At 51.4% G+C, this 24,967-nt stretch overlaps 1 protein-coding gene across 1 annotated transcript in view; it reads right to left on the minus strand.

Annotated features, from left to right (window-relative positions):
* BCAS4 (breast carcinoma amplified sequence 4) overlaps positions 1-24,967 on the minus strand; it is a 62,570-nt gene that overhangs the window by 27,136 nt on the left and 10,467 nt on the right. The window contains exons 2-4 of the mRNA XM_007446377.1: positions 18,723-18,794; positions 8,360-8,461; positions 1,821-1,955 (exon numbers count right to left, since the gene is read on the minus strand). Of these exons, the coding sequence (XP_007446439.1) occupies positions 1,821-1,955; positions 8,360-8,461; positions 18,723-18,794 (309 nt within the window). The remainder of the gene's footprint in view (positions 1-1,820; positions 1,956-8,359; positions 8,462-18,722; positions 18,795-24,967) is intronic.

Raw genomic sequence — 24,967 nt, forward strand, 5'->3', positions numbered from 1 at the left:
AGCAGACCCCACTGTTAGGATCCCTGCTGCAGACCACGGGCAGCCAAGGTCCTCTGTCCTTCCTCCCCCATGGTGCTTCTAAGCCATCAGCGGGCAGAGCACTGTGTGATTGGGGGGCTCCTGGTCACGCCGGAACAGTCACCATAACTCAAGGGACCAAGAAGGCAACTCCTGACTTCACTGAAAGGCAGGAGAGACCACATTTGGCTGGAGAAGGGGCAATCCCAGAGGGCTTCTCAGAGGAGGTGGTATTAAGTTGGCTCTAAAGGATCAATAGGAGTTCCGAGATCATGAGATCTGTGAGGCCACTGTCTAGCTGCTACTGGCCTTGGGCAAGTCCCTCACCTGGAGGCAGGCAGGTAAGCAGCACATGCCTCAGGCAGGTGTAATACAAGACAGAGCAGTGGGGTCCTGGCAGGGACTGGAGAGTGACACCCAGGCAGGCATCCCAAGCCAAAAAGAATGAGTTCACATGGGGCCAGAGTGGCAACACTGCAACTACTCCGTTTCCTCATCAGTCAAATGGGGATAACGTTCATTCCCAGCGTACACGATGGTCGGGAAAAGTAAATGAATTAACGCACATGAAATACCTCAGCAGTGCCTGGAACACTGTAAACGCTCGATATACGAGCCTTTGTGAGAACACTAAGTGGAGACAGGGAAGGGGGCATGCAGGAGGGACAGAGAGAACAGAGGAGCAGAGGGGGACCCCCAGGCAGGGCCCAAGGAACAGTGAGAGACCCCACTGGGGGGCAGGACAGAGCAGCTGGCTGAGCAAGACCCCTTTCCTGGAAAGGGCAAGACCCTGGAGATAGGTCAACCAGGGCTCCAACCTGGCCTTGCTACTTGAGGCAGTGTGGCTTCCGACAAGTCCCTTCACCACCCTGAGCCTCGGTCTCCGCATCTGTAAAATGGGGAAATGACAAAAGTACCTTCCTCCAAAGACTGGCATGAGAACCAGATGCCATATACAACAGCACACAAAGTGCTTAAAGCAGACCTGACATAAAATTATCAAATCCAGCTTAGAGTGGGGTTTCTCAAACTCAGCACTACTGATGTTCAGGGCTAGATAATTCTCTGGTGTGGGGGGCTGTCCTGTACACTCTAGGCTGCTTAAAAGCATCCCTGGTTTCTACCCACTTGCCTCCAGTTGTGACAACTGCAACATCTCCAGACACTGCCCAATGTCCCCTAGACTAGGGAATCAGTAAGCCGGAAAGACAGAGGTGCTTAAACACTGAAGGTCTCGGCAAGGCAGGATCAGTCTGGCCTCAGTTTTTCCATCAGTAAAAGGGACACAATGACCCTTCCTTTCTTATAGGGAGGATCCCAGGAAAGCAGCGATGTGGGAGAGAGAGGCCTTTGCAAGCTGCAGGCTGGCTGCCCCTCTCACCGTCTCTTGTTTTCTGGTCTGCTAGAGGCCGACTTGTGCCTTGGGAAGGGGGACACTGCCTGAATTCTGGAAGTCACTCTGAGCACATCCTTAGGTGTGGAAGGAAGGGACAGGAGGGCAGGCGCTGCTTCTATTCGCCATGGTAACCCCAGATGGACCACAGTGCTTGGCAAACAGCAGCTCTTACTAACTGGTGGGTGAGGCGGCGGGCAGTCACGGCACCGAAGCACGCGGCTCAGGGCACGCAGGGGCGCACGAGGGAGGCACTGCAACACTCCAGCCACCTAGCCAACTCCCCACCGGCCGGCCAGATGCTGTTTCCTGTCTGCAGAAGCCAGCCCTGCCCTTTGAACTCCTGTTTCCTGAGCCCCTCTCCCTGCTCCAGGGTCTGGGAGGGGGCAGGGAAGTAGGGGATACTCACGTTCCCGAAGGTGGGGAGCCCCGAGGAGCCCAGCCACTTCCGCAGGGCCTGTGAGAGGGCCCCGTGGTCCCGCTCGGCCTGAAGCACGTGGGCTTCCAGGAAGGAGACGTGGTGCCCGACCATCTTGACAAAGGCCTGGTGGGAGAGGGGAAAGCAGTGATGCCACATCTGCGCAGAATGGGGTGTGTTCCTGGCTGCCTCCCTCTCACCTGGCCCCATGGGCTCCGGGAGAGTTCAGGCAGCACCTGCCCAGCTGGGGGCACCTTCAGAAACCCAGACAGTAACAGTGACACCTCCCCCTTGGAGGCCTGGCCTGGCCGAGCCTCCACTCGTGTCCTCTCACCTTCTAGTGACCCTCTGTTTAGCCTCTATTTTACAGAGGAGGTAAACTGATGCTCAGAGAGGTTGGACCACCTGCCCAAAGTCACACAGCCAGGAAGTGGCAGAGAGGGGACTTAGGCTGCACAGCCTTCTTTATGAAAAATGGAGTTTTTAGAAATCGTTCACTTTAATATTTGATGGACATTGGAGGCGTCTCAAACTCAGAAGCTGCCAAGGGGCAGGCAGGTGACAAGCGGGTGAAGTAGGATGAGTGCGGACAGGGTGAACTGGAATGCTGGGTCCCGGCCCCCAAGGGTCACTCAGCTCTGGGTCTCTACTGCAGAACCTCCAATTTCAAAAGAAAAAAGAAAAGAAAAGAGAATGCTGGGGTCAGATTCTCTGGACTAGAATCCAGGTTCTATCACTTACTAGTTGTGTGCCTTTCGACAAGTTACTTCATTTCTATTATACTCAATTTTCTTATCTGTAAAATGGGAATAATAATAATACCAACCTTGTTCTGCAGTTAAGTGCTTAGGGTATATTAAGAGCTCAATTAATATCAGATAACATCATTTAAAAAGAAAAAAAAAAGGACATTCAGATTTTATGAAAAGTGTCCAGTTTTTAAAAACGTTAGCAATAATTTCACAATTTAAAAAAGTACTGTGCAGGCCCGGTGAAACTCATTTGTAACTTCTGGTGTGCCTGTGTGTTGTGTGCATGTGTGTTTCCGTGGGTACCTATGTTTGTGTGTTGTGTGCATGTGTTTGTGTGTGTTGTGTGTATGTTTGCATGTGTGTCCATATGTTGTGTGCATGTGTCTGTGTGGTGTGTACACGTGCATGTGTTTGTACGTGCACTGCACGTACACCCGGGAAGGCCGCCAAAGGTGGCGGCTCCGGTGCCATTTCAGAAAAGCCCCCCTCTGCGGACCTCCCTGTTCCAATATTAAAATGCAAGAGATTTTCTTGCACCAGGAAGAGGCAGGAGACCCCCTCAGTGCTGGGCCCCACGAGGGAGCCTCCCTTCACTGGATGGAAAGCCCCGGTCAGCCCATCCTGCAAGGCCCACCACCACCCAGCCCTGCCTCTCCCCGTGTCCCACACACCAGCCACACAGGCTGCCCTTTTGTTCCTTGAAAACGCCAGTCCTCACCCTCCACAGGGCCTTTGCACCAGCTCTCTCCAGACTGGCAGCACTTCTCTGTTCTCGATGGGGTGAACCCTGCTTGTCTCTCAGGCCCTGGATCCACTGTCCCCCGACAGAGAGGCCTTCCGCAACCACCTAATCTAACATGCCCCACGTCACTGCAGAGCCACCCCGTTTCCCCGTCTTCCTAGCTCTCTTCTCCCTCTGAACTTCCTGTCTGCTTGTTCATGGTCCATCTCCCTCCAGATGTGAGTTCTGGAAGAGCAGATGCTGAGTCAGTGTTGTTCACAAGGCCACAGCCAGGGCCTGGTCAGCTGGAAGGGGCTCAGCTGGATGGTGGAGGCATGAATGCACACAAGCATGAATGAATGAATGAGTGTGCACGCACGAATGAATGTATGCATGGATGAATGCATGCACGCATGGATGAATCCACACGTGCACGTACGAATCAACGCACACACAGGAATGAATACATGCAAGCATGAATGAATGAATGAATGCACACACGAATGCATGTATGCACCACGAATGCACACATGCATGGATGAATCAATGCACACACAGGAATGAATACATGCACGCATGCATGCATGACTGCATCTTTAGCAAAAAGACATTGGATGAACACAAGATGGTGGCACTGTTGTGCTGCCGCCGCCCTGTGGTTCTGGCAGGGGCAGAGCTGAAAGGCTCTGAATAAGCCACATCAAGTGCGTGCGTGCGTGCGTGCGTGCGTGTGTGTGTGTGTGTGTGTGTGTGTGTGTGTGTTTGGGGGGGCGGTGGGACAAGGAGCCACAGGCTGGGAAGCTTCCCCTGGCCTTGCTGGGCCTGCACATCTGGTTGTAAGACACAAAAGAAAGTTCTACAGTCCCTCCTCCAGCCGATTCCAATTTTACGCTCCCTGCGTTAATACCGTTAATACCGATGTGGCGGGGAGTATGAGGGATGCTGAGGAATGTGCGCTCACGAGGTCGGAACCGCCTCCGAAGTGCCTGCCAGAGAGGGCAGCCCGGCCAAGCCGCAGCCAGGGAGAGGCCGAAACCTGGCCAGGAAAGCTGATGCGGGGAAACTGGAAAGACGCGGACACGCATCCACACAGAGAGGGGAGGAGAGAGGACAGAAGGGGGGTGGCCGCTAACCGGGACCACCCCTGGGGCTATAGGCGGCTTCTATGCAACTTTCTCTGCAATGAAAATGAACCACTTTTATTATCAGAAGGGAGGGAAGGAAGGAGGGAAGGAAAGAAGGAAAGTGGGGGAGGGATGAGAGAGAAGGGAAAGTCACATTGTTTTCAAATTTACTTGTGAGTCCTGAATGATGTATCTGAATCCTTGTGGCAAAGGCCCCCAGCTTCAGAGCAGGGCCCAGTCCAGAAAGGGTGCCAACGCCAGCACTGACTTTTGCAATCCCAGCTCCACCACTTCCTAGCTGTGTGACCTTGGGTAAATAACTTTGCCTTTCTGTGCCTCAGCCACTTTCTCTACAAAATAGGACTAATAATGGGACCTTCCTCCTGGGCCTGCTGTGAGGGTGAAGCAAGTTGTTTCAACTAAAGCACTTAAGAGTCCCTGGCTCATAGCAGGTGCTCGGTAAATGTTAGTTTTTTCTGGCCTCAAAGGTCACCCCCATGGTTCCCAAGCCTCCCCTCTCATGGGTCACACTGATTTGAGAGCTGAGTGGTCTCGGGCTCCCTGGAACCCCCTGACATGTTAAGCCCTGGAGCCCCCAGTCGGCTGGGCCGAGTGATGAGCAGGCATCCCAGATTCTGGCTCTCAGCCTGTGGGCAATGGCCACCACCATAGTGATAGCCTGTCCTCAGCGAGCATCTACAAGATGCCAGGTGCTGGACTAACACCTTCACGATGACATAGTCACAATTTGCCGAGGAGGAAACTGATGCTGAGAGGGTGAGTGAGTTAACCAAGGGGCAGATCTGGGGCCCAGGTGGTCTGGCTCTGGAATCCATCCGCCTCAGATTGGGGTCTGATCGGGTCCTAAGTTTTATTGTTCTCATGTCACATGCAGCTTAGTGGGAAATACATATTCTCCCATTTGCCTTGAAATCCATGACCCTCTTGGACTAACTTTTTCTTCCTTTTTTTTTTTTTTGCGGTACGCGGGCCTCTCACTGTTGTGGCCTCTCCTGTTGCGGAGCACAGGCTCCGGTCGCGCAGGCTCAGCGGCCGTGGCTCACGGGCCCAGCCGCTCCGCGGCATGTGGGATCTTCCCGGACCGGGGCACGAACCCGCGTCCCCTGCATCGGCAGGCGGACTCTCAACCACTGCGCCACCAGGGAAGCCCTCTTCCTTTTAATGGAGACCCAGTTACAGAGAAATATCTCTAGTCTAAGGAAAGCAGCAGTCCCGGGGGTTGACAAGAGGCAAATGCCACTTAGTTAGCCTCAGTGTTGGGGAGACTCTAGGGCAGAGTGGGGACTGTGGCAGCTGAGAGATTCACACCCCACTGAAGGGGAGAGTTGCTTCTCAGCTCCAGCTCGTCCCAGAAAGTAAGCGGGGGTGGCTTGGGGTTGGTCTTCTAATACCTGACTGCCCAGTACAGTCCTGGATCCTGCTGGCATCTGAGTTTGCAATCTCCATCTAAAGCTTACAGTAACTGCTGGTGGGAGAGTAAAATGGTGTCAACACTTTGGAAACTGGTCTTGGCAGTTCCTAGAAAGACTTACCACATGACCCAGCAATTCCAGTCCTAGGTATTTACCCAAGAGAAATGAAAATGTATAGCCACGCAAAAACCTGAACATGAATGTTCATAGCAGCATTATTCATAATAGCCCCAAAGTAGAAACAACCCAAGGACCCATCAACTGATGAATGGATAAACAAAATGTGGTATAGCCATCCCTACAATGGAATACTATTCATTCATAAAACGGAATGAAGTTCTGACACATGTTCCAACCTGCATGAACCTTGAAAGCATTGTGCAAAGTAAAATAAGACAGACACCATAGGCCACATATGATGTGAAATGTTCCAGAGGCAAATCCATAGACTCAGAGTAGATGAGTGGTGGCCAGGGGCCAGGAGTGGGGAATGACTGCTAACCAACGAGCCACGCTGTGTCTTCAGTGGCTTCCTATTCCTCAGGAAAAAGGCCACCATGCTGACCTTGGAGTGGAAGGCCTAGACAACGGGCCGCCTGCTGCCTAATTTCTCCAGCCCCGCTCAGGTCATGACCTTCCTCATCCCTGTAGCCTGGCCCTCCCCGGATCCTTCCAGTGTCCCCGGCTCCTTCCTGCCCCAGAGCGCAGATGCCCCCCGCCTCTGAGCCTCTGCCCGAGCTGTGCCCTCACGCACCCAGCACAGCTCCTTCCACTCACCCTCCGGGGGCCCAGAAGGTTCCATTCCTTGCTCGCGACTTCCCTCCAGAGCACTCGACTCCCTCTAGGTCACCCTTGGTGAATGTGGTCAGCAGAATCATGGGCCCCCAAAATATCCCATCCTCATTCCCAGAACCTGTGGCCAAAGGGACTTGGCAGGTGTGAATAAGGATCTTGAGCTGGGGAGACTGTCCTGGATTTTCCGGGTAATCACAGGCATCCTTATAAGATGGAAGCAGGAGAGTCAGAGGAGGACAGAGCCTGGAAGATGCTACGCTGTGGGCTTTGAAGGTGGAGGACAGCACCATGAGCTGAGCGACGCAGGCAGCCTCCAGACACTGGAAAAGGCCAGGACGTGAACTCTCCCCCAGAGCCTCTAGAAGGAACCAGCCCTGCTGACTCCTGCTGACACATTTTGGACTTCTGACCTCAAGAGCTGTAAGATGCTAAATACATGTTGTTTTAAGCCACTATGTTTGTGATAACTTGTAACAGCAGCCCCGGGAAATGCTATGGTCATGCTTTGTTGCTGTGTTTCTCCTGGCTGGAACGTACCCTTGGACTCTGTCTTTCTCACTGTGAGAGCCCTGCAGCGGCGCATAGTAGGTCCTCAGTAAATGCTAGCGGACTGAATACTAAGGAAAAAATTGGGCTTGAGAGTTGGGCCAGCCCAAGCAAGGCAAGAACCAGGGCTACAAATCTTCACATTTTCTTTCCTCTTTCAAACATGTGGAATAAAATTCAGATCGATCAGCTATTCCAAGGGCAAAGTTTTAATTATATTCCTGCCTCATTCTCTGCTGACAAGAATGTTAATTCTCTGTTAACTCTAGGGCCCACTGCCAGGCTCCTTTCCTCCACAGCTCAGAGGGGCACACATTCCCTTGGTCTAGGTGACAGCTATTAAATTGCAGGCTCCTCCAGCCTCCCGGTCCTTCACTGTGCAAGAAGCCAGGAGCCCAAGCCAAGGGCCCCAGTTTGAGTAAGAGCTTGGGCTCCAGAGGATGTAAACTGAAGTCCCAGCTTCACAGAATTAGCTGTGTGACCCCGGAGAAGTGACTTACCCTCTCAGAACTCGTGTTCCTCCTCTAGGAGATGGGACTGTGAGGATACTGACGTTGCAGTGCAGCCAAGAGGAAATGAGATACCATGCACCTTAGCCTGGTGCCCACACAGGTAAAAGGCGGGTGAAATAAGTCAGCATTGAGGCAATAGGGCATGGTGCAGACTGTGGTGAAATGCAGAACACATGTCTCGTCTGAGGGGCGGCTGCCACCAGCTCTACCAGAATATAGCCTAGGTGTTGGAAATGTTCTATTTCTCAGTTTGGGTCATCTTCACATGGGAGTTTATATGTGTAAAAATTCACGGAATTGTACACTTACTATGTGTGCACTTTATGTATTTATACCTTAAAAAATAAACAGAATAAAGTATTTAAAGAAGGGTGGGTCTAGGGTTATGAAAGCTTCTGAATTTCCAAAAGCAGCTGAAAATTCAGATTTTTATATAAAGTACCCTGATTTTTAAATGGGTACTTTATATAAATTCATATGTGTCATATTTTAGAAAGACTGTGTAGGCCCCTTTTTGGCTACCACCCCACTCCACTGGGTCTAAGGCCTGACACTATCAAGGCCAGATCAGCATCTTGGAAGAGACAACGAAAGAGCCAGAACAAGTCCGTGGAGCTCACAAAGAAAGCTCATTATCCTGGACTCACCTCCAGCTGGTCCACTTTGGTGTAGATGCCACGCATTTCCATCACCTTGGCCTTAAGGAGGGGGATGTTTTCCTCCAAGATCTGTGAGGTATCGCTCCTGATCTGCAGGGAACAAGACAGCTCATCAGGCTCTCTGTCCCAGCCCTGCGTCCTCCTGCCTGCCCTGGGGGTGGCCAGGCTCTTCAGAGACCTCGCTGATGGCCGAGACACCGAATGCCATCCTGCCCAGGGACAGGCCCAGGAACGACCCATAGTCCCAGGTGGGGACCAACCTCACTGCCTCTCGGCACCCAGACCCAACCAGGTATTATTTACTGAACTGCAAATTAATTGTTCCCCCTGAACAAACACCCAACACCACCAGCTCCAAACTAAGTATCTTTATATTGTAAACCAGTGAACTGGACCAAATGGAAAGAATCAAAATCTCTTCTCTAAACTGAAGTCGAGGTAGATCAAGTTTTTGTTACACTGGAACTAATAATATCAATGAAAAGAGTTAATAATAATCATTAACATTAATAATGAGTCTCATCATCATGCTGCTTCCTACACGTAGCCACTGTGCTAAGCATTTCCTGCGCATCATGCATCTCATTTAATTTCAAGATTCTTCTGCTTGGAAGGACCCCAAAAGCGACTGAGAACTTTGGGAAGCCACATCTTTCCCTTGATCACTGAGATCGGACACTTAAGCCTCCATTTTCCTTCAGAGCCAAAAGGACCAAGCCTAACCCTTAAGTGTGTGTGTGTGTGTGTGTGTGTGTGTGTGTGTGTGTGTGTGTGAGAGAGAGAGAGAGAGAGAGAGAGAGATTCCATTTCCACGTTACCATGTCCTGGCCACACAGAGAGGCAGAATACATACCACTCTCAGATTCTAGGGAGCATGTGGATCCCCTGGACAGAAGTCTGTTAATGCTGACTTGAAGGCTCCTCCAAGTCTGGTCTAGCTTGCGTGGGGTTGGCGGGCAATCTGTTTTCAGCCAAGCTCCAAGGCTGTGCTGGAGCGGCGGCCCGGGGACAGTCAGAGAAACACCAGTGGGCTACTAGGACTCAGACTGGAGTTTGAATTTAGCTCTACCCACCACGAGCTGTGTGACCTCGGGCAAGTCACTGCACCTCTCTGAGCCCTCCTTTGCTTGTCTGGACAGGGAAGCAATCAAGACAGTCCTTGCTTCCTTGGAATGCAGTGAGGATAGAACGTTTAGCAGACTGTTTGGCATGGCATGTGCGGGAAGCTTCTGACACGGTCCTCAACAAGCCCCACCTCCTGGTGTTCACGTTCTTGTGTGATCCCCTCCCCAAGACCATTGCCTGGATCTAGAGACTGGCTTCTAATGAAGAGGAGTCAGCCAACGTGAGACATGGCCCTCCTGAGACTAGAAGACTGTCACTCCATCTTGCTGGTGGTCTCTCCCACCGCCTGGTTCATGCATGCTTCCCCCCACCCCCTCTTCCTTCTCACTTGCCCTCTCCTGCCAGCTGTGAAGAAGCAAGTTGCCGTGATGGAGAAGCCTGCCTCTGGCCAGTGGCCAGTGAGGAAGCGAGGGCCTCAGTTCAATGATCATGAGGAACTGGATCCTGCCCAGAAACACTGACTTTGCCTGGAGGCAATCCTGCCGCAGTCGAGCACTGAGATGACAACAGTCCTGGCCAACATCTCGATGGCAGCCTGTGAGAGACCCTGACCTACAGGACCCAGCTAGGCTGTATGAGAGTCCTGACCCACAGACACTAGCACATAATAAAGATCATTGCTTAAGTCACTAAGTATGGGGGGGGGTAATTTGTTATGCAGCAATAGCTAACTAATACAAGGTGACAACTCAGCAAAAAATTTTAATTTTAAAAATGTTTTTGAAAACTATACCCATTTTCCCTCCTCTTTCTGCCTAAGTATATGAGACCTCTGGTTCTCCTGCCTTTCCACGTTACCATGTCCTGGCCACACAGAGAGGCAGAATACATACCACTCTCAGATTCTAGGGAGCATGTGGATCCCCTGGACAGAAGTCTGTTAATGCTGACTTGAAGGCTCCTCCAAGTCTGGTCTAGCTTGCGTGGGGTTGGCGGGCAATCTGTTTTCAGCCAAGCTCCAAGGCTGTGCTGGAGCGGCGGCCCGGGGACAGTCAGAGAAACACCAGTGGGCTACTAGGACTCAGACTGGAGTTTGAATTTAGCTCTACCCACCACGAGCTGTGTGACCTCGGGCAAGTCACTGCACCTCTCTGAGCCCTCCTTTGCTTGTCTGGACAGGGAAGCAATCAAGACAGTCCTTGCTTCCTTGGAATGCAGTGAGGATAGAACGTTTAGCAGACTGTTTGGCATGGCATGTGCGGGAAGCTTCTGACACGGTCCTCAACAAGCCCCACCTCCTGGTGTTCACGTTCTTGTGTGATCCCCTCCCCAAGACCATTGCCTGGATCTAGAGACTGGCTTCTAATGAAGAGGAGTCAGCCAACGTGAGACATGGCCCTCCTGAGACTAGAAGACTGTCACTCCATCTTGCTGGTGGTCTCTCCCACCGCCTGGTTCATGCATGCTTCCCCCCACCCCCTCTTCCTTCTCACTTGCCCTCTCCTGCCAGCTGTGAAGAAGCAAGTTGCCGTGATGGAGAAGCCTGCCTCTGGCCAGTGGCCAGTGAGGAAGCGAGGGCCTCAGTTCAATGATCATGAGGAACTGGATCCTGCCCAGAAACACTGACTTTGCCTGGAGGCAATCCTGCCGCAGTCGAGCACTGAGATGACAACAGTCCTGGCCAACATCTCGATGGCAGCCTGTGAGAGACCCTGACCTACAGGACCCAGCTAGGCTGTATGAGAGTCCTGACCCACAGACACTAGCACATAATAAAGATCATTGCTTAAGTCACTAAGTATGGGGGGGGGTAATTTGTTATGCAGCAATAGCTAACTAATACAAGGTGACAACTCAGCAAAAAATTTTAATTTTAAAAATGTTTTTGAAAACTATACCCATTTTCCCTCCTCTTTCTGCCTAAGTATATGAGACCTCTGGTTCTCCTGCCATTCTGCTCCCATCACTGTTCAGGATGACACTTCCCTCCTTGCCCTGGGTAGCCATTCCATCACCTGCATGTCTAAAACCAAACCCTTCCTTCCTGGTCCCCCTCCTCTGGTCAGGGCACTGCCATCTCCCTGGGCACCTGGCTCCAAGCCCACTGTCCTGAGGCACACTCCTTTCCCATGCCCTGACCCCTTGGGGCCAAAAAGCAGCACTAGGAGGGTGGCATCTGGCACCAGGCTGCCTGGCCTCAGTCTCTGCCCTGACCTCTCTGTGCCTCGGTTTCCTCATCTGTAAAGTGGGGATCAGACTAGTGCTTCTCTCGAAAGGATGCTTTAGGGATTATACAAGATCGTCCTTGTCTGCATGTGGCCCACATATGTGGCTCATTTGGCCCACAAAGTGTTTTCGTTTTTAAATTTGACTTAATTTCCAAATTTAAAACTCAAGTGGGGCTCCAAGGAGAAATGGCTGATTCTAGGGTTGGGGCAGGGAACATATAAAAGCCTGGAGCATCTCATAGTGCCAGAAAGTAAGAAAGAGTTAAAAAAAAAAAAAAAGTGAAGGATGGGGCAGGTCAAAGGAACGCAAGTGCCAACCTGAAAGAGCCAAATGGCCCAAACTGGGACAATTTGAGCAACAAAATAATGTAACATTGGACGATATCCCCAACTATAAGATAAATACACACGAATGTGACAGGAACAAGGCACTGAACGGGTCGCGGAAAGGGGGATGTGGTGATGCTACCGCGGAACCAGGCCACCAGCCCAGTGATGCCGTGTGGGTATCACGTGCCCCTCATGTGATGTGATGAGAAGGCGCCTCAGCTCTGCGGATTCTCTCCAGAAACTCACAACGCCATCTAAGCACAAGAAAACATCAGACAAACCCAAACTGAGGGGCCTTCTACAAAATACCAAATACCCCTCACAACTGCCAAAGTCATGGAAAGTCGGGAGAGAATGAAATTGTCACGGACTAAAGGGGCCTAAGGAGACCTGACAATTTAAGGCAATGTGGTGTCTTCGATGGATCCTGGAACAGAAGGAGGACATTAACGGGAAGCTGGGGAATCACAACCAAGTGTGACGTTCAGTGAGTAGCCAAGGATCTGTGTTGGTTCCTTGGTTTTGACAAAGGTACCGAGGTGAGGTTAACAGTGGGGGAAACTAGATGAGGGGGGCGTGGGAACTCTTTGCAATTTTTCCGTAAATCTAAAACTATTCCAAAATAAAATACACAGATATGGCTTTAAAATATTCAACAGATTAAGTGCGGATTTATAACTTCTCTTAAAAGTCAGCAGCTTTGGCGACACTGGGCCCACGACTCCCCAGGCACCGCAGGCTGGGCTGAGTAGCAACTGCTCCCTCCGAATGGCACACACGCGCGCTCCCAGTTTCTGCAGTGGCCACCCATCCCTAGAGCCTCGCCCCAAGCCCCTGACTCCCTCCATATCCTGCCTGGCTCCTGCAGGCGCCTGCATTTGTTAGCTGGGATAGGGAAAAGGGCTCGATATCCTCCCTTGTTTCCCCCAGGCCAAATTTCTAGAGAGAAGCCCATCCCTCGACAAGGCTAAACTCGGGAGAAATTGCCATGATGCGATGAAGAACAGAAACTCATGACAAGGTCAGAGCACAGGGAATCAAAGGCAGATCTTTTCTTTCTGTTAATTTCTAAAGAAACAAGCAGGGGAGAACACGTGAGAATCAGGAGGGACTGGTCTCAGCAACCCACGGGGGTGAAGGGAACACGGCAGAGATGAGATTCTGGAACTCTGCCCACCTCCCTTCAGATCCTCAGGAACTGGAGGGCCAGAGGGTCTGCGGGCCGAGCAGGAAGGCCCCTCTCTGCAGAGGCTCCTCCACTGGCTGAGACTGAGGGCAGAGGGAACTCTCTACGCCTGCCCAGAAGGCATCCTGCAGGTCCTTGGGGGGAAAGTAAAGGGTAGTCCTTGGAGTCTGAGACACCCCCAAACCTTCCTCTTAGCTCCCCCAAGAGCTGGGAACCAAGAGACAAAAACCAGGGTATTTAACATGGGCTGGGTGAGGGGGGGCAGGGTACCGAAACCCAGGAGCGTTCATCACGTGCTGGGAACAGACCCTGTGGTACAGGAATTGCTTTCTCTTCAACCTTGTTTTATAGGTGATGAAACTGAGAAAAACTAAATGAGCTGGGCAAGGTTGCAAACCTACAAAGTGGGAGATGGAGGATGCTAATCCAGGTGGGTCTGAGGCCACCTCCTAATACCAGAGGTCTGCAGACGTGTTCTATCAGGCTCACGCAGAGCCAGCCTGAAAAACCGAAAGTACAACCAAGCTAGGTGCCAAGATCTAAAATTAAGGATATTTCCCTTAGAAACCCAGATTTCTGGCTTCTTGTGAGAAGTCAGAAGACCCGGCCACACTGACATGCCACACGTTCTACCTGGCAACAGTCAGCTGCCGCTGGGTGACAAACAGCCCACTTTGGTTCACCAGAGTCTCCACCACTACCTACAGTCTCCCCAGCATGGCGTCCGTGGCCACCTCATGCCCTGTTCATCTTATAGGGAAGTGGAAGGAAAGGGGCACATTTCTCTTCTCACACGCAACCCACCTCACATCATCACATCACAGGCATGTGAGTTCATGCTTATGCATACTTCTCAGAAGAACAAAGACGTCAGGGAAGAATCAATGCTTTTTGAGCCTTTAATGGGATGAAACTCCAGCCAGGTCTATGAGCTGGGGGGGCCTGGCGGACCCTTCCCCAGCCTGTCCTCCCAGCTCCCCGGAGCTGGCCTCCGGAGCCCAGAAGCCCGGGTGGCGGATGTAGGGGGTTATCACAGAGCAAACATGGCTCTCCAGGATGATGCAAGGCCCAGGAAGAAGAGCCAGATGCACTTGACCCAAGAACGCACACCAAGGCCAAATGCAACTGCTGGGCCGAGGCCAACAGGAAATTTTCTCCATTTATGTGAGAGATGGGAGAGTCCGCACCCTGCCAGAAGGTGGGCCCAAGGCTACTAGGGTTTCCGAGGGCCCAGACAAGCTGCCCAAACCCCCAAGGGCACTGAGCTGAAAGGCCTCACAAATCCAGTTTCTGCGGATAAACCCATCTGGGTCGCGGCCCTCTGGTGCTTTAATATTGATGATGATGATGACCTCAGTAGCTACTATTTATGGGTCACTTAATACATAGCAGGCACCATGCTAAGCAATTATTTTTGATTGAGTGTAAATGACATACAGTGAAGAGCCCAGGCCTTATAGCGGACAGCTCGATGAATCAGTATGTGTGTTTACATCTGTGGAACCACCACCCAGACCACTGCATGGAACATCCCCTCACCCTATAAAGCTCCTTCTGGCATCCTCCCAGTCATGCCCACCCTCCCAAGGCTAACCTCCATCTGACTTCCGTCACACGGACTGGTTTTGCCGAGGTGTGAACTTCCTACGGTGGAGCTTCACACAGCAAGTACTCGTGTGTCTGGCTTCTTTCCCTCAACAGCACATTCGTGAGAATCACCCACGTTGCTGTGTACGGCAGGTCCGTCTTCTCCACTGCTGTGCATTCCAGTGTATGAATAAACAACAGTTTATTTACCCATTTCTACTGCCGACAGACACCGGGGTTGCTTGCAGTTTGGGGCATGACGAACAAAGCCGCTATGAACATTTGTGTGCGAGTGTCTGCTCCACACGGCTGTCCCTTTGTGCATTTCCACCAGCCAGTGAAGGAGAGCTTCAGCTGCCCCGCATCCTCGCCCACACTTGCTAGTGTCTGTCTTTTTCATTTTGGCCGCTCTACTGGATGCAAAGGGCACATCCCTGCCTCGTCTATTCCTCGCGATCACTCTTTGGAGATGGGTACCACTTGCAGTGGATGATTGATGGTCACAAGTTCTGTACTTTCCTTCCATGAAGCAGAGGGGTCTATGTCCTTTCCCCTTGGATCCGGGTGGGCTATGTGGCTGCTTTGACCAATAAGATACGACAGAAGTGACACTGTGCTAATTGCCGTACCTAAGTCTCCAGAGGCTTCTGCTTCCCATCTGTTGGAGCGCTGGCTCTGGGAGGCCAGACGGCCACGAGGAGAGGCCGCATGGAGGACAGTGATGCCAACCGGTCCCCAGCCAGCCAGCCCTCCCAGCCCAGACATCAGACAAGTGAGGGAAGCAGCCACCCTGGATGTCCCCAGCCCAGCAGGTGCCACGGAGCTTGCATGAGCTGTACTCTCTGTGCCCTGTCCTGGCCCACATATTAAATTGGTGGTTGTTTCACCCCACTAAGTGTTGGGGTAGTTTGATGCTGCAGTAGATAATCAGAGCCACCACCTCCATTTTACAGAGGAGAAAAAAAAGGTACAGAAAGGTGACATGCTGTGCCCAAGGCCCCACTGGGAAGAGTCAGAGCTTGAAGTGATGGCAAGAGGTATTATATCTAAGGTTAGAACAGGTCACGAGCACATGGTGTGAATGCTGGTCACTTAGAGTGATCCGGGACAGACTGGCAGAGGACTTAATACATCAGACAGGAAGGTGGACTCTCATTCCTAATAGCCTGATTTTATCAGAAGTAAACCATTTCTCTCTGGACTGTGCACCAGGGAGCCCGGCTGTTCTGGGACCTCTAACTTGATCAGTGTTTCCAAAGGCCAAAGCAGGGCCCTGGGGACAGTGGTCCATGGTGTGCCATCACCTGCCTTCCAGAGGTCCCCACTCATCCCTGGCTTGGATCAAAAGAGAAAAGGAGGTCCCAAGCCAGGGCTGATAGCTGGACAGCTCTCTCTCTGTGCCATGGAGCCCATGACACCTGGGCACAGACACGCTAGGTAAGCTAAACACCAGCTGTTGGGGCCGAGAGGATTTCTATAATCTGAATGGTATCAGCACAGAGCCTCATTGTAGGGACTGCAAACACAAAACACCTCCATGGGCCACAAAAGCATCGTACAAGGCGCATTCTATTATTAATGTAGACACGCTCATTTGCATATAAACACACTGAAACAGTCTTCACTTCCCGGGAAGTACAATCTCTTCCATTTCTTAAAAACATGGGACTCTCTCGGTCTGGTGGATATTTGCCTGCTTTCAGTAGGGCCCGAAGTACAGAGAAATGTTCTCTACCATAAAACACACGCACACAGCACAGGATGGATGCACCTGGCAGGTGGCCGGGGAGTCAAGGAGGCTCCCATGGGGAGCAGTGGGGATGGTGACAAGCCGGAGAGCACGTGTGCTCTCCACAGGGGTGGCCACTGTCCAGCTCTGGCTGATGCTTGCCAGGTGAGAACAAGCACGCACGGGGCAGGGGGTGGCGGGAACGACAGATCTTTGCTTTTCCAAGAGAAGCCGGGAATCCATATTTTTTTGCATGACATTCTATAAATGTCAGCAGCCCATTCCTTTTTCTTTTTTTTCCCAGAGACATCCAACATGTCTGCAGACAGGATTGGGCCCATGGGTCATCTTGTGACCTCTGTATTTAAAATCTTTGCATAAATGCATCTCTAGGCTTTGATTTTGGAGAGGATCTTCTCGACGCTGCATACAATCTTGCGCCTCCGCAGACTTCCCACCACAGGAAGCCTTGAAGTTTTTAAGGCAAGTAAGGCCTGGCCCCTCCCTGTCTATCCAAGCTGACTTCTGCCCAAAGCTCTCATTGAGGGTGGTTGGTGGATCTCCCTTCGTGGGAGGAGGATGCACTGGGATTTGAGAACAAAAATGTCCCAGGATCGCCCGTCCCCACCATCTTCCCAATGCCCCACTGTGTGGGCCCACACTGTCCCTATGTGCCCAGCATGCCACCCCCAAAGGCCGGTCCCTCTGCCTGAACGCCCGCCTGCCCCAGCAATTGAATTCTTCCTGTTCCTCTTTCAAACCCCAAATTAATCACCACCTGTTCTGCAAAGACTTCCTGATTTCCCAGGCAGAATTTAACACCTCTTCGTTTTTTTTAAAAAAAGCAAACTGAGTCTTGGGATTATGTGCCCAGCTCCTTCTAGAACCTCTTTTCCTTTTCAAAACCTCGGCAGCCTAGCTTTGCACCTGGAACACACCTCCAGGCCAGTGTTTCAACCCTGGAGGACAGCGGCTGGTACACAGATGGGGTTTGGGGGATCGGGGGCTGTTGCGGACGGGAGGGGAGGGTGGATGGAGACAGATCTGTCTCTCTTTGCATCCTCAGGCTCACCAAGGGACCAGTCAGAGAAGGTGCCCAATGTTCGGTGATGAAGAAAGGACCATTCAGGGCGTTCAAAGTCAGTCTCGTTACCCAGCTCCCACCCGGACCCACATCTGAACTAAAAAATTGGCACTCAAGAGAAAAACACAGATAGGTCCTTGTGGGAATGTTTGTGTCCTGTTCACTGCAGTGTCCCCAGGGGCTGGCACAGGCAGGCGCTCAGATGTCTGTTGAACGTATGGGGATAAAGTCGTACCCATCGTGGCAGGTTGCTCTGAGGTGGAATGGGAGGATACAGAGAGCACGCTCTGTACGGAGCGTGGCACAAAGCAGATGTTCAACAAACGTTACTCCCTGGGGCTCTCACCAGCGTCTCTCCAGACGCTTGGTACACATCTGCACGGCTGGGCCCAGCTGGGCTTCCTGTGCTCCAGGGGAGAGGCAGGCCTGGTCCCAAAATGAAGCTCCACCCTTTGGGCCTCCAGGCGGAAGCCACGAACCCTGGCTGCTGGTGTGCCTTTAATAAGCTTGGGAACTTCCAGAACATTCTATCAGCGCTCCTCAGGGCCCCGCAGCTGTCCGGCAACAATCCTGGAGACACAAGGAGGAGTGGAGACCTTGCCTTCCTGGCCTAGGGCACCATCTTCCACGGTCCTCCCCACCCCGCCAGGAGGAGCCGCTCCCACCAAGCAGGGTAGGAGGCAACAGTGGAGGGACCAAAGGGCTGAGGAGGGCGCTCGATACCGCAGCCCGCCAGGGCCAGGGCCCGGCCAGGAGGCTCCTCCTAGGCCTCCCAGGCCTGAAGCCATTTCCTGGCTGTCTCCACGTCTGCCTGGCGAACTGTGCAGAGCAAGGAAAGTTAAATATAGTCTTAGCGTCCCCGCCGACCGGCTCCCCGCATCGGGCCCGAGAGTGCCACCTGGTGGCCCACTCCCGCCTCCTCGGTGGAATGAAGGCATCTCCGGGGAAGGGCGTTATCAAGATGGCCGCCTCAGGGAACCTCGTGTGGACCGAGGGAGAGGGTGTGAGCTTCCCCCACGCCCCTGCCCACGCCTCCTGCTGGCTAAGCCGCCACGCCAGCCGAGGTGGCTCCCCAGGGAAGCCCCGGAAGGCCCTGAAGTCTGGGCTGGGCCTGCACCCACGCCTCCCAGGCAGGCACTCACCATGTCAGCCAGGCTGCAAAACTCTTCCAGCCTGAGGAGCAAGCCCTCGACGGTCTTCCCCACCTCCGCCGCCTGAAGAGACACAAGATCCTGGAGATTAGCAAGTGGTTTCCAGGGAGACAAACGCCCTTCATTGTCTTTCTTCTTTTTTAAAGCAAACTAAATCTTAGGATTATCTGCCCAGTTCCCTCCAGACCTACTTTGCCTTTTCAGAACCTCTCAGTAGCCTCATTGGAAATCGGGATGTGCCCGGTCAGTCTTGATGCCCGAGGGCACCTCTGTTTAACCTCTCTGCTTAAAGCCACCCTGGGCCATCCACTCTACTGCAGCTCTCAAAAGCGAGGAGATAAATAAATACTAACAGGAGATAACAAAGTGACCCTTATCACCCTCGTTGTTTAGATGAGGAAACTGAGGCTCAGAGAGGCAAGCGAACCTGCTCAAGGTCACAGAGCTAACAAGCACTGGGGCCCAGACTCTCCTGTAGGTTTGAGTCCCCAGCCTCAAAGCCTGCTCTTATCAACACTGAAAAATGCCTCTCCAGACAAACCACGGAGAACAAAGTCAAGTGCAGGAGAGGTAGAATATAAAACCACCCTTGTGAAACGTGTGTGCTTCAAGAGAGAAAGGCCTGGGATGATACTACCAAACTGTAATAGTTAGGGGATACACTTACACTAAAAAAGTATTTGTTGTTTATCTGAAATTCATATTTGACTGGGGGTCCCGTAGTTTATCTGGAAACCCTATCGATAGTGCTTACTTAGCCCTGGGGAGTAGGAACTGGGGAATGAGGTCTGACACTCTGACACGGGAGCCCTGAATGTTTTATGTTATGTGAAAGGTCCAAACCTCAAAAGTCATCAAGGCCAGGCAGTAAGGTAAATGAACACGAAGCAGGCCACTGGGGCTTGGGGTGATCTGAAAATCACTTGCCTACTTCTGGAGCAGCCAGCCACTAGCAGCCATCAGCAAACACAAGGCCAGCATTGCCAGAACCTTCCATTTTCAAGAGAAGCCAGAAATTCTAACTTTATGGGAAATGTCCCAATTTTTAAGTAGTGGCACAAATTCAAAAAAAAATTTTAACGCTCCATGGGCCAACCAAAATAGAACATGAAGGGTTTGCCTGCTTTAATCACTTGTGTAAAAATTAGTTTGAACCCTTTTTCCCCTCGAGCATGTACTATTTTCATGATTTATAAAATACCTGTATTTTTTTTTCTAATTACCAGGCATCTAGGAAGGAAGTTCAGCTGGAACGTGAACCGCTTTCTCTGGCTTACCAGGCCGAATTGTTCTGCCCCAGGGAGGTGTTCCCAGACATTTCTGGGCAGGCCTGGCACCTGCCTCCCTCACCTGAAGGCTGCCCTTACTGCACACTTGTCCCCGGATAAATGTTTATACAGTGCAGGAGCCTGCCGCCTGCAGCCTGGGCTGTCAATACCACAACCAAATAAACGGCTGCACAAAAAAACATCTTTCCGGCTGGAGTATAAATAGTACCGAGCTGCAATTTTAAACTCTGCAACCTTCATCTCACAGCTGGGACTATTTCTGTGCCTCACTGGGGGAGGCTTGACAGGGGAAGGGGACCGCAATGGAAGGAGGACAGGAAGTCCCCCTCCCACCCCTCAAAAAGTAAAAGCATGGTAAAAAAAAAAAAAAGTGTCCTTAATGCACTAAGGGAGAAAGAAGGAGCTGAGAGGCTACTGAGGTAGAAGGGGGAAGGTTGGTGGTTCCTTCTGATCCAGAGGAAAGCGAGAGAGACGGGAGGGGGCACAGATGCATGATGGAGCACAGTGCAGACAATCTATGCCCCAGTCCAAAGATGCCTGGGAAGACTAAACCTGCCAGAGGGACATGAAGGACCACGCCCCAGCTGGCTGGTCAGCCTCCTTCCCAAGACACACTGCAGCTCTTTGCTCATAGGAAGAGCCTCTCGACCTCTCCTAGCGTGTTCACAAAGGAAGTTAGTCAGTCCTGAGTTCGAACCCCATCTTTCTCTTTTGCCAGCTGTATGACCTTAACCCAGGGGCTTAACTTGAGCATCTGGGTTGGCTCACCTGTGACAGGAAGTGCCACATCCATCTGGCAGGATTTTAGGTTAACCTCACATAATAGACATGGCTAAGCCATTTAACAGGGTGCAGGCACACAGTAGGCACATATAAATGGTTGCTTTATGGATCTCTCTCACTAGATAATAGAAACAAGAGCTAATCACCATATATGGATTATCTCATTTGCTTCTCAGGAGAACTCTATACTGTAGGTGCCATAATTTCCCCCTTTCTATGGATTGAGAAACAGAGGATCAGAGAGCTTAAGTCACTTGTTCAAAGTCACACGGTTAATAGACACTGAAGCGAAAATTTCAACCTCTCTGACTTCAGAAGTTTGTCACCACCAAGGTGCTCTCTAGGGAGTGGGAAAGTGTGCCCGCTTTACTGCTGCCTGTCAACTATGGTCTCCCCACTGCCCCCTCCTCCTGGTGCCTAGGGCGGTGGCCCAAAGCAGCAGGGAAGGAGCAAAGAGAGCATTTGCTGACTGCTTGGTCAGTTAAGGGAAGGACAAGTCCCAAATCATTCCCAACCAGCAGGAAGGATTAGCTACCCCACCGTGCCCACAGATCATTCACCGGACAATTTTCTCTCACGGTAGTTCCCTAAGTGGCCTCAGAAATAAGAGTCCTGCAGGCTGCAGCCCACATGCCTTTTTAACCAGCCCATAAGCAAAATGAACGCCCTCACCATCCTTTGCAACCCCCGGGCAGAAATTGTCCCACTCCGAGGGAAGGGAAGCAAATGGCTCGCTTTAAGTGACGTTCAGGGCGTGGTCAGTGGGGATGGCAGGCAGGCATCTTTTTAACACGTGTGAATCATGGTATTCACCGCCTTCTTCCACATCTCCTGCTCCAAGTGCCAATCCCAGCTTCCCAGCTGGGCGTGTCAAAAGCCGAAAAGGGGCGGGGTCTGCCTACCAGCAACTGGCACAAGGAAACACAAAATGACCCTCCACCATCCGTGGTCTTCTCCATCTCCACAAAGGGAAACTTCATCTTCCAGGTACTCAGGCCAAACACATGGGAGGATCCTTGACTCGTCTTTCTTTCCCACCCCCAACCCCATCCAACCTTTATGCAAACCCTCTCAGTTCTGCCTTCAAAATATATCCCAGATCCACCCGCTTCTCTCCACCACTCTGGTGCAAGGCACTGCCTTCCCTCGCTGGGGCCACTGCAGTAGCCTGTTACTCACTGGTCCTCTGCTTCCTCTTTTGCTCCCCTTCAATCTACTCCTCAGAGATTCTGTTAAAACCAAGGCCCTCCTCAGCTCAAACTCTTCCACCATACCACGTCACAGCCACTAGAATGGCTACGATCACAAAAACAGCAAGTGACAAAAGTTGGTGATGACGTGGAGCAACTGGAACCCTCATCCACTGCGGGTGGGAATGTGAACTTGTGCGGCTGCTCTGGAAACCAGCCTGGTTTGGAAACCAATCTCAAAAGACGAAACATAGAAGTTACCCTATGACCCAGCAATGTATCCAAAAGAACTGAAAACAGAGGTTCGTACAAAAAACTTGTACATTATTCATAATAGCCAAAAAAGTAGAAATAACTCAATGTCCATCAACTGATGAATGGACAGACAACATATGGCATGTACATGTGATGGAATATTATTTGGCCATAAAAAAGAATGAAGTCCTAACACGTGCTACACCATGGATAATCCTTGAAAATATATGCTAAGCGAAAGAAGCCACATACTACATGATTCCTTTTATGTGAAATGTCCAGAAGAGGCAAATCCACAGAGACAGAAAGTGTCTTAATAGTTGTCTCCCCCATGGAATGGGGGGAGGGGGAGTAGGGAATAACGGCTGATGGTTATGGGATTTCTTTTTTGGGTGATGGAAATGTTCTGGAATTAGGTTGTGGTGATGTCTGAACAACAAGAAGAATGTACTAAAAACCACTTAACTTTATACTTTAAAATGGTAAATTTTATGTTATATGGATTATGTTAATTAAAACAAAAAGTCCTCCCCCATCTTCCATCTCAATCAGTAAATGCCTACTGGAGGCCTCCCAAACAACCACACCAACCATGTCCTCACCCCAGGGCCTTTGCACCTGCTGTTCCCTTCACTGGTAAAGCTCATCTCATACTTCCTTCTAGCCTTTGCTCATATGACTCTCCTTAGTGAGGCCTTCCCTGACCCTGTAGCTTCCCTACCACACCACATCCTGCCCCAATTTATTTCTCTCTTTAGCCTTTATCACCATATAACTTACTATATATTTTACTTGTTTCCTGTCATCTTCCCCCAATGGAATGAAAGCTCCTGGTGAACAAGGGTTTTCTTTTCTTTTATTTACCTTTGTGTTCCCAGGGCCTAGAACAATGCCTGGCACATAGTAGGTACCTGTGTTTCCTAAGACGGCCTTCCAACTCTCTCCCATCCCACGTATCTTTCTGCAATATGACCTTGCCACTCTGCCCATGAAGAGGTAGGATCATTCCTTTCCACCCGAATCTAGTCTGTGACTTGCTTTGACCAATAAAATGTGGTGGAAGCAACGCTCTGTGACTTCCGAGTCTAGAGACCTTGCAGCTTCTGATTCACCCTCTTGGAAGACAACAGCAGGCAAGTTTGCTGGAAAGGCCACAGGGCGGAAAAGATCCTGGAGAATGAGAGGTCGTGCAGGAAAACCGAGGTGCCCCGCTGGAGCACCAACTGCCCAACACATGAGTGAGGCCATGCTGGACCTTCCACTGCCGCCAACCCTTCAGCTGAATGCAGCCTCATGAGGCAGCCCAGCCAACACCACGGGAGCAGAACGGCGCAGAGGAGCTCCACCAACCTACAAAATCAGGCACTATAAAATGGGGGTCGTTTTTTAACACTAAGGTTGGCAGTGGTTTGTTACCTGGCAATTGGTAACCAATACAGTGCTCAATGAATATTTGTTGCAAGAAAGAAAGGAAGGAAGGAGGGAGGGAGGAGAAAAGAAAAGGGCCACGGGAAGGAGGAAGAAAAGTGCTCTCCTGGAAGAGCTACAGCCTGAGAACAGCAGCCGCGATGGCGTCTTAGTCCCCATTTGCATTCATGCTGTGTGGTCTTAACTATACCTCTGACCGTCTCTGTGCCTCGGTTTCCCCACGTGAAAGTGGAGGGGGGTGGGAATCCTCCGACTCTCTGTGTTTGGAGATGGAAGCTGAGGAGGATCAAGTTCTTTCTTTCTCTAGGTTACTCTTGGTGGGATGCTCCACCCATGCAGGAGATGGCTGTGACCCCACCAGGGTCTCCAAACTCAAAAAGACACAGAAGCCAGGCAGGAAATGAATACTAGGGAAGCGGGCCACATGCTTAAGGATGTTTTCTTCACGTTGCTTATTTCAGTTTCCCACTTTTGACAGAGACGTTTTACTTTTCTCCGAGAAACACAGCAGCACCAGCAGGATAATAAATGGCAGCTGGGGCTTCCCTGGTGGCGCAGTGGTTAAGAATCCGCCTGCCAATGCAGGGGACACGGGTTCAAGCCCTGGTCCAGCAAGATCCCACATGCCACGGAGCAACTAAGCTTGTGCTCCACAACTACTGAGGCTGTGCTCTAGAGCCAACAAGCCACAACTACTGAGCTCGCATGCCACAACTAATGAAGCCCGCGCACCTAGAGCCTGTGCTCGCAACAAGAGAAGCCACCACGATGAGACGCCCGCGCACCGCAACGAAGAGTAGCCCCCCCGCGACAAAACTAGAGAAAGCCCGCGTGCAGTAACTAAGACCTAATGCAGCCAAAAATAAATGAATAAATGGCAGCTGACGCCATGCAGGGAGACAAGAGGGAGGGGTGGGGACTGTGGCAAATGGGAGGCCCCGTCTAAAGAGGACACCTGGGAACTTCCCTGGCAGTCCAGTGGTTAGGACTCTGCGCTTCCACTGCAGGGGGCACGGATTTGATCCCTGGTCGGGGAACTAGATCCCACATGCACGCTGCAACTAAAAGATCCCGCGTGCTGCATCTAAGACCTGGTGCAGCCAAAATAAATAAATATTTTTTAAAAATAGAACACTTAAAAAAAAAAGACAAAAGGGTGATCTAGATATTTATAAAAGCTCTTCCAATTCGAAAATGTTCAAAACTAACCTAAAAAAAGTAAAAAACACTATGACGGCCAAACAAACCTGACTGTAGGCTGAACAGGGCCTTCAAACCTCTGACCAATTGG

The sequence above is a fragment of the Lipotes vexillifer genome, unplaced genomic scaffold (genome assembly GCF_000442215.2).
Source record: "Lipotes vexillifer unplaced genomic scaffold, Lipotes_vexillifer_v1.1 scaffold251, whole genome shotgun sequence".
Lineage (NCBI taxonomy): Eukaryota > Metazoa > Chordata > Mammalia > Artiodactyla > Lipotidae > Lipotes > Lipotes vexillifer.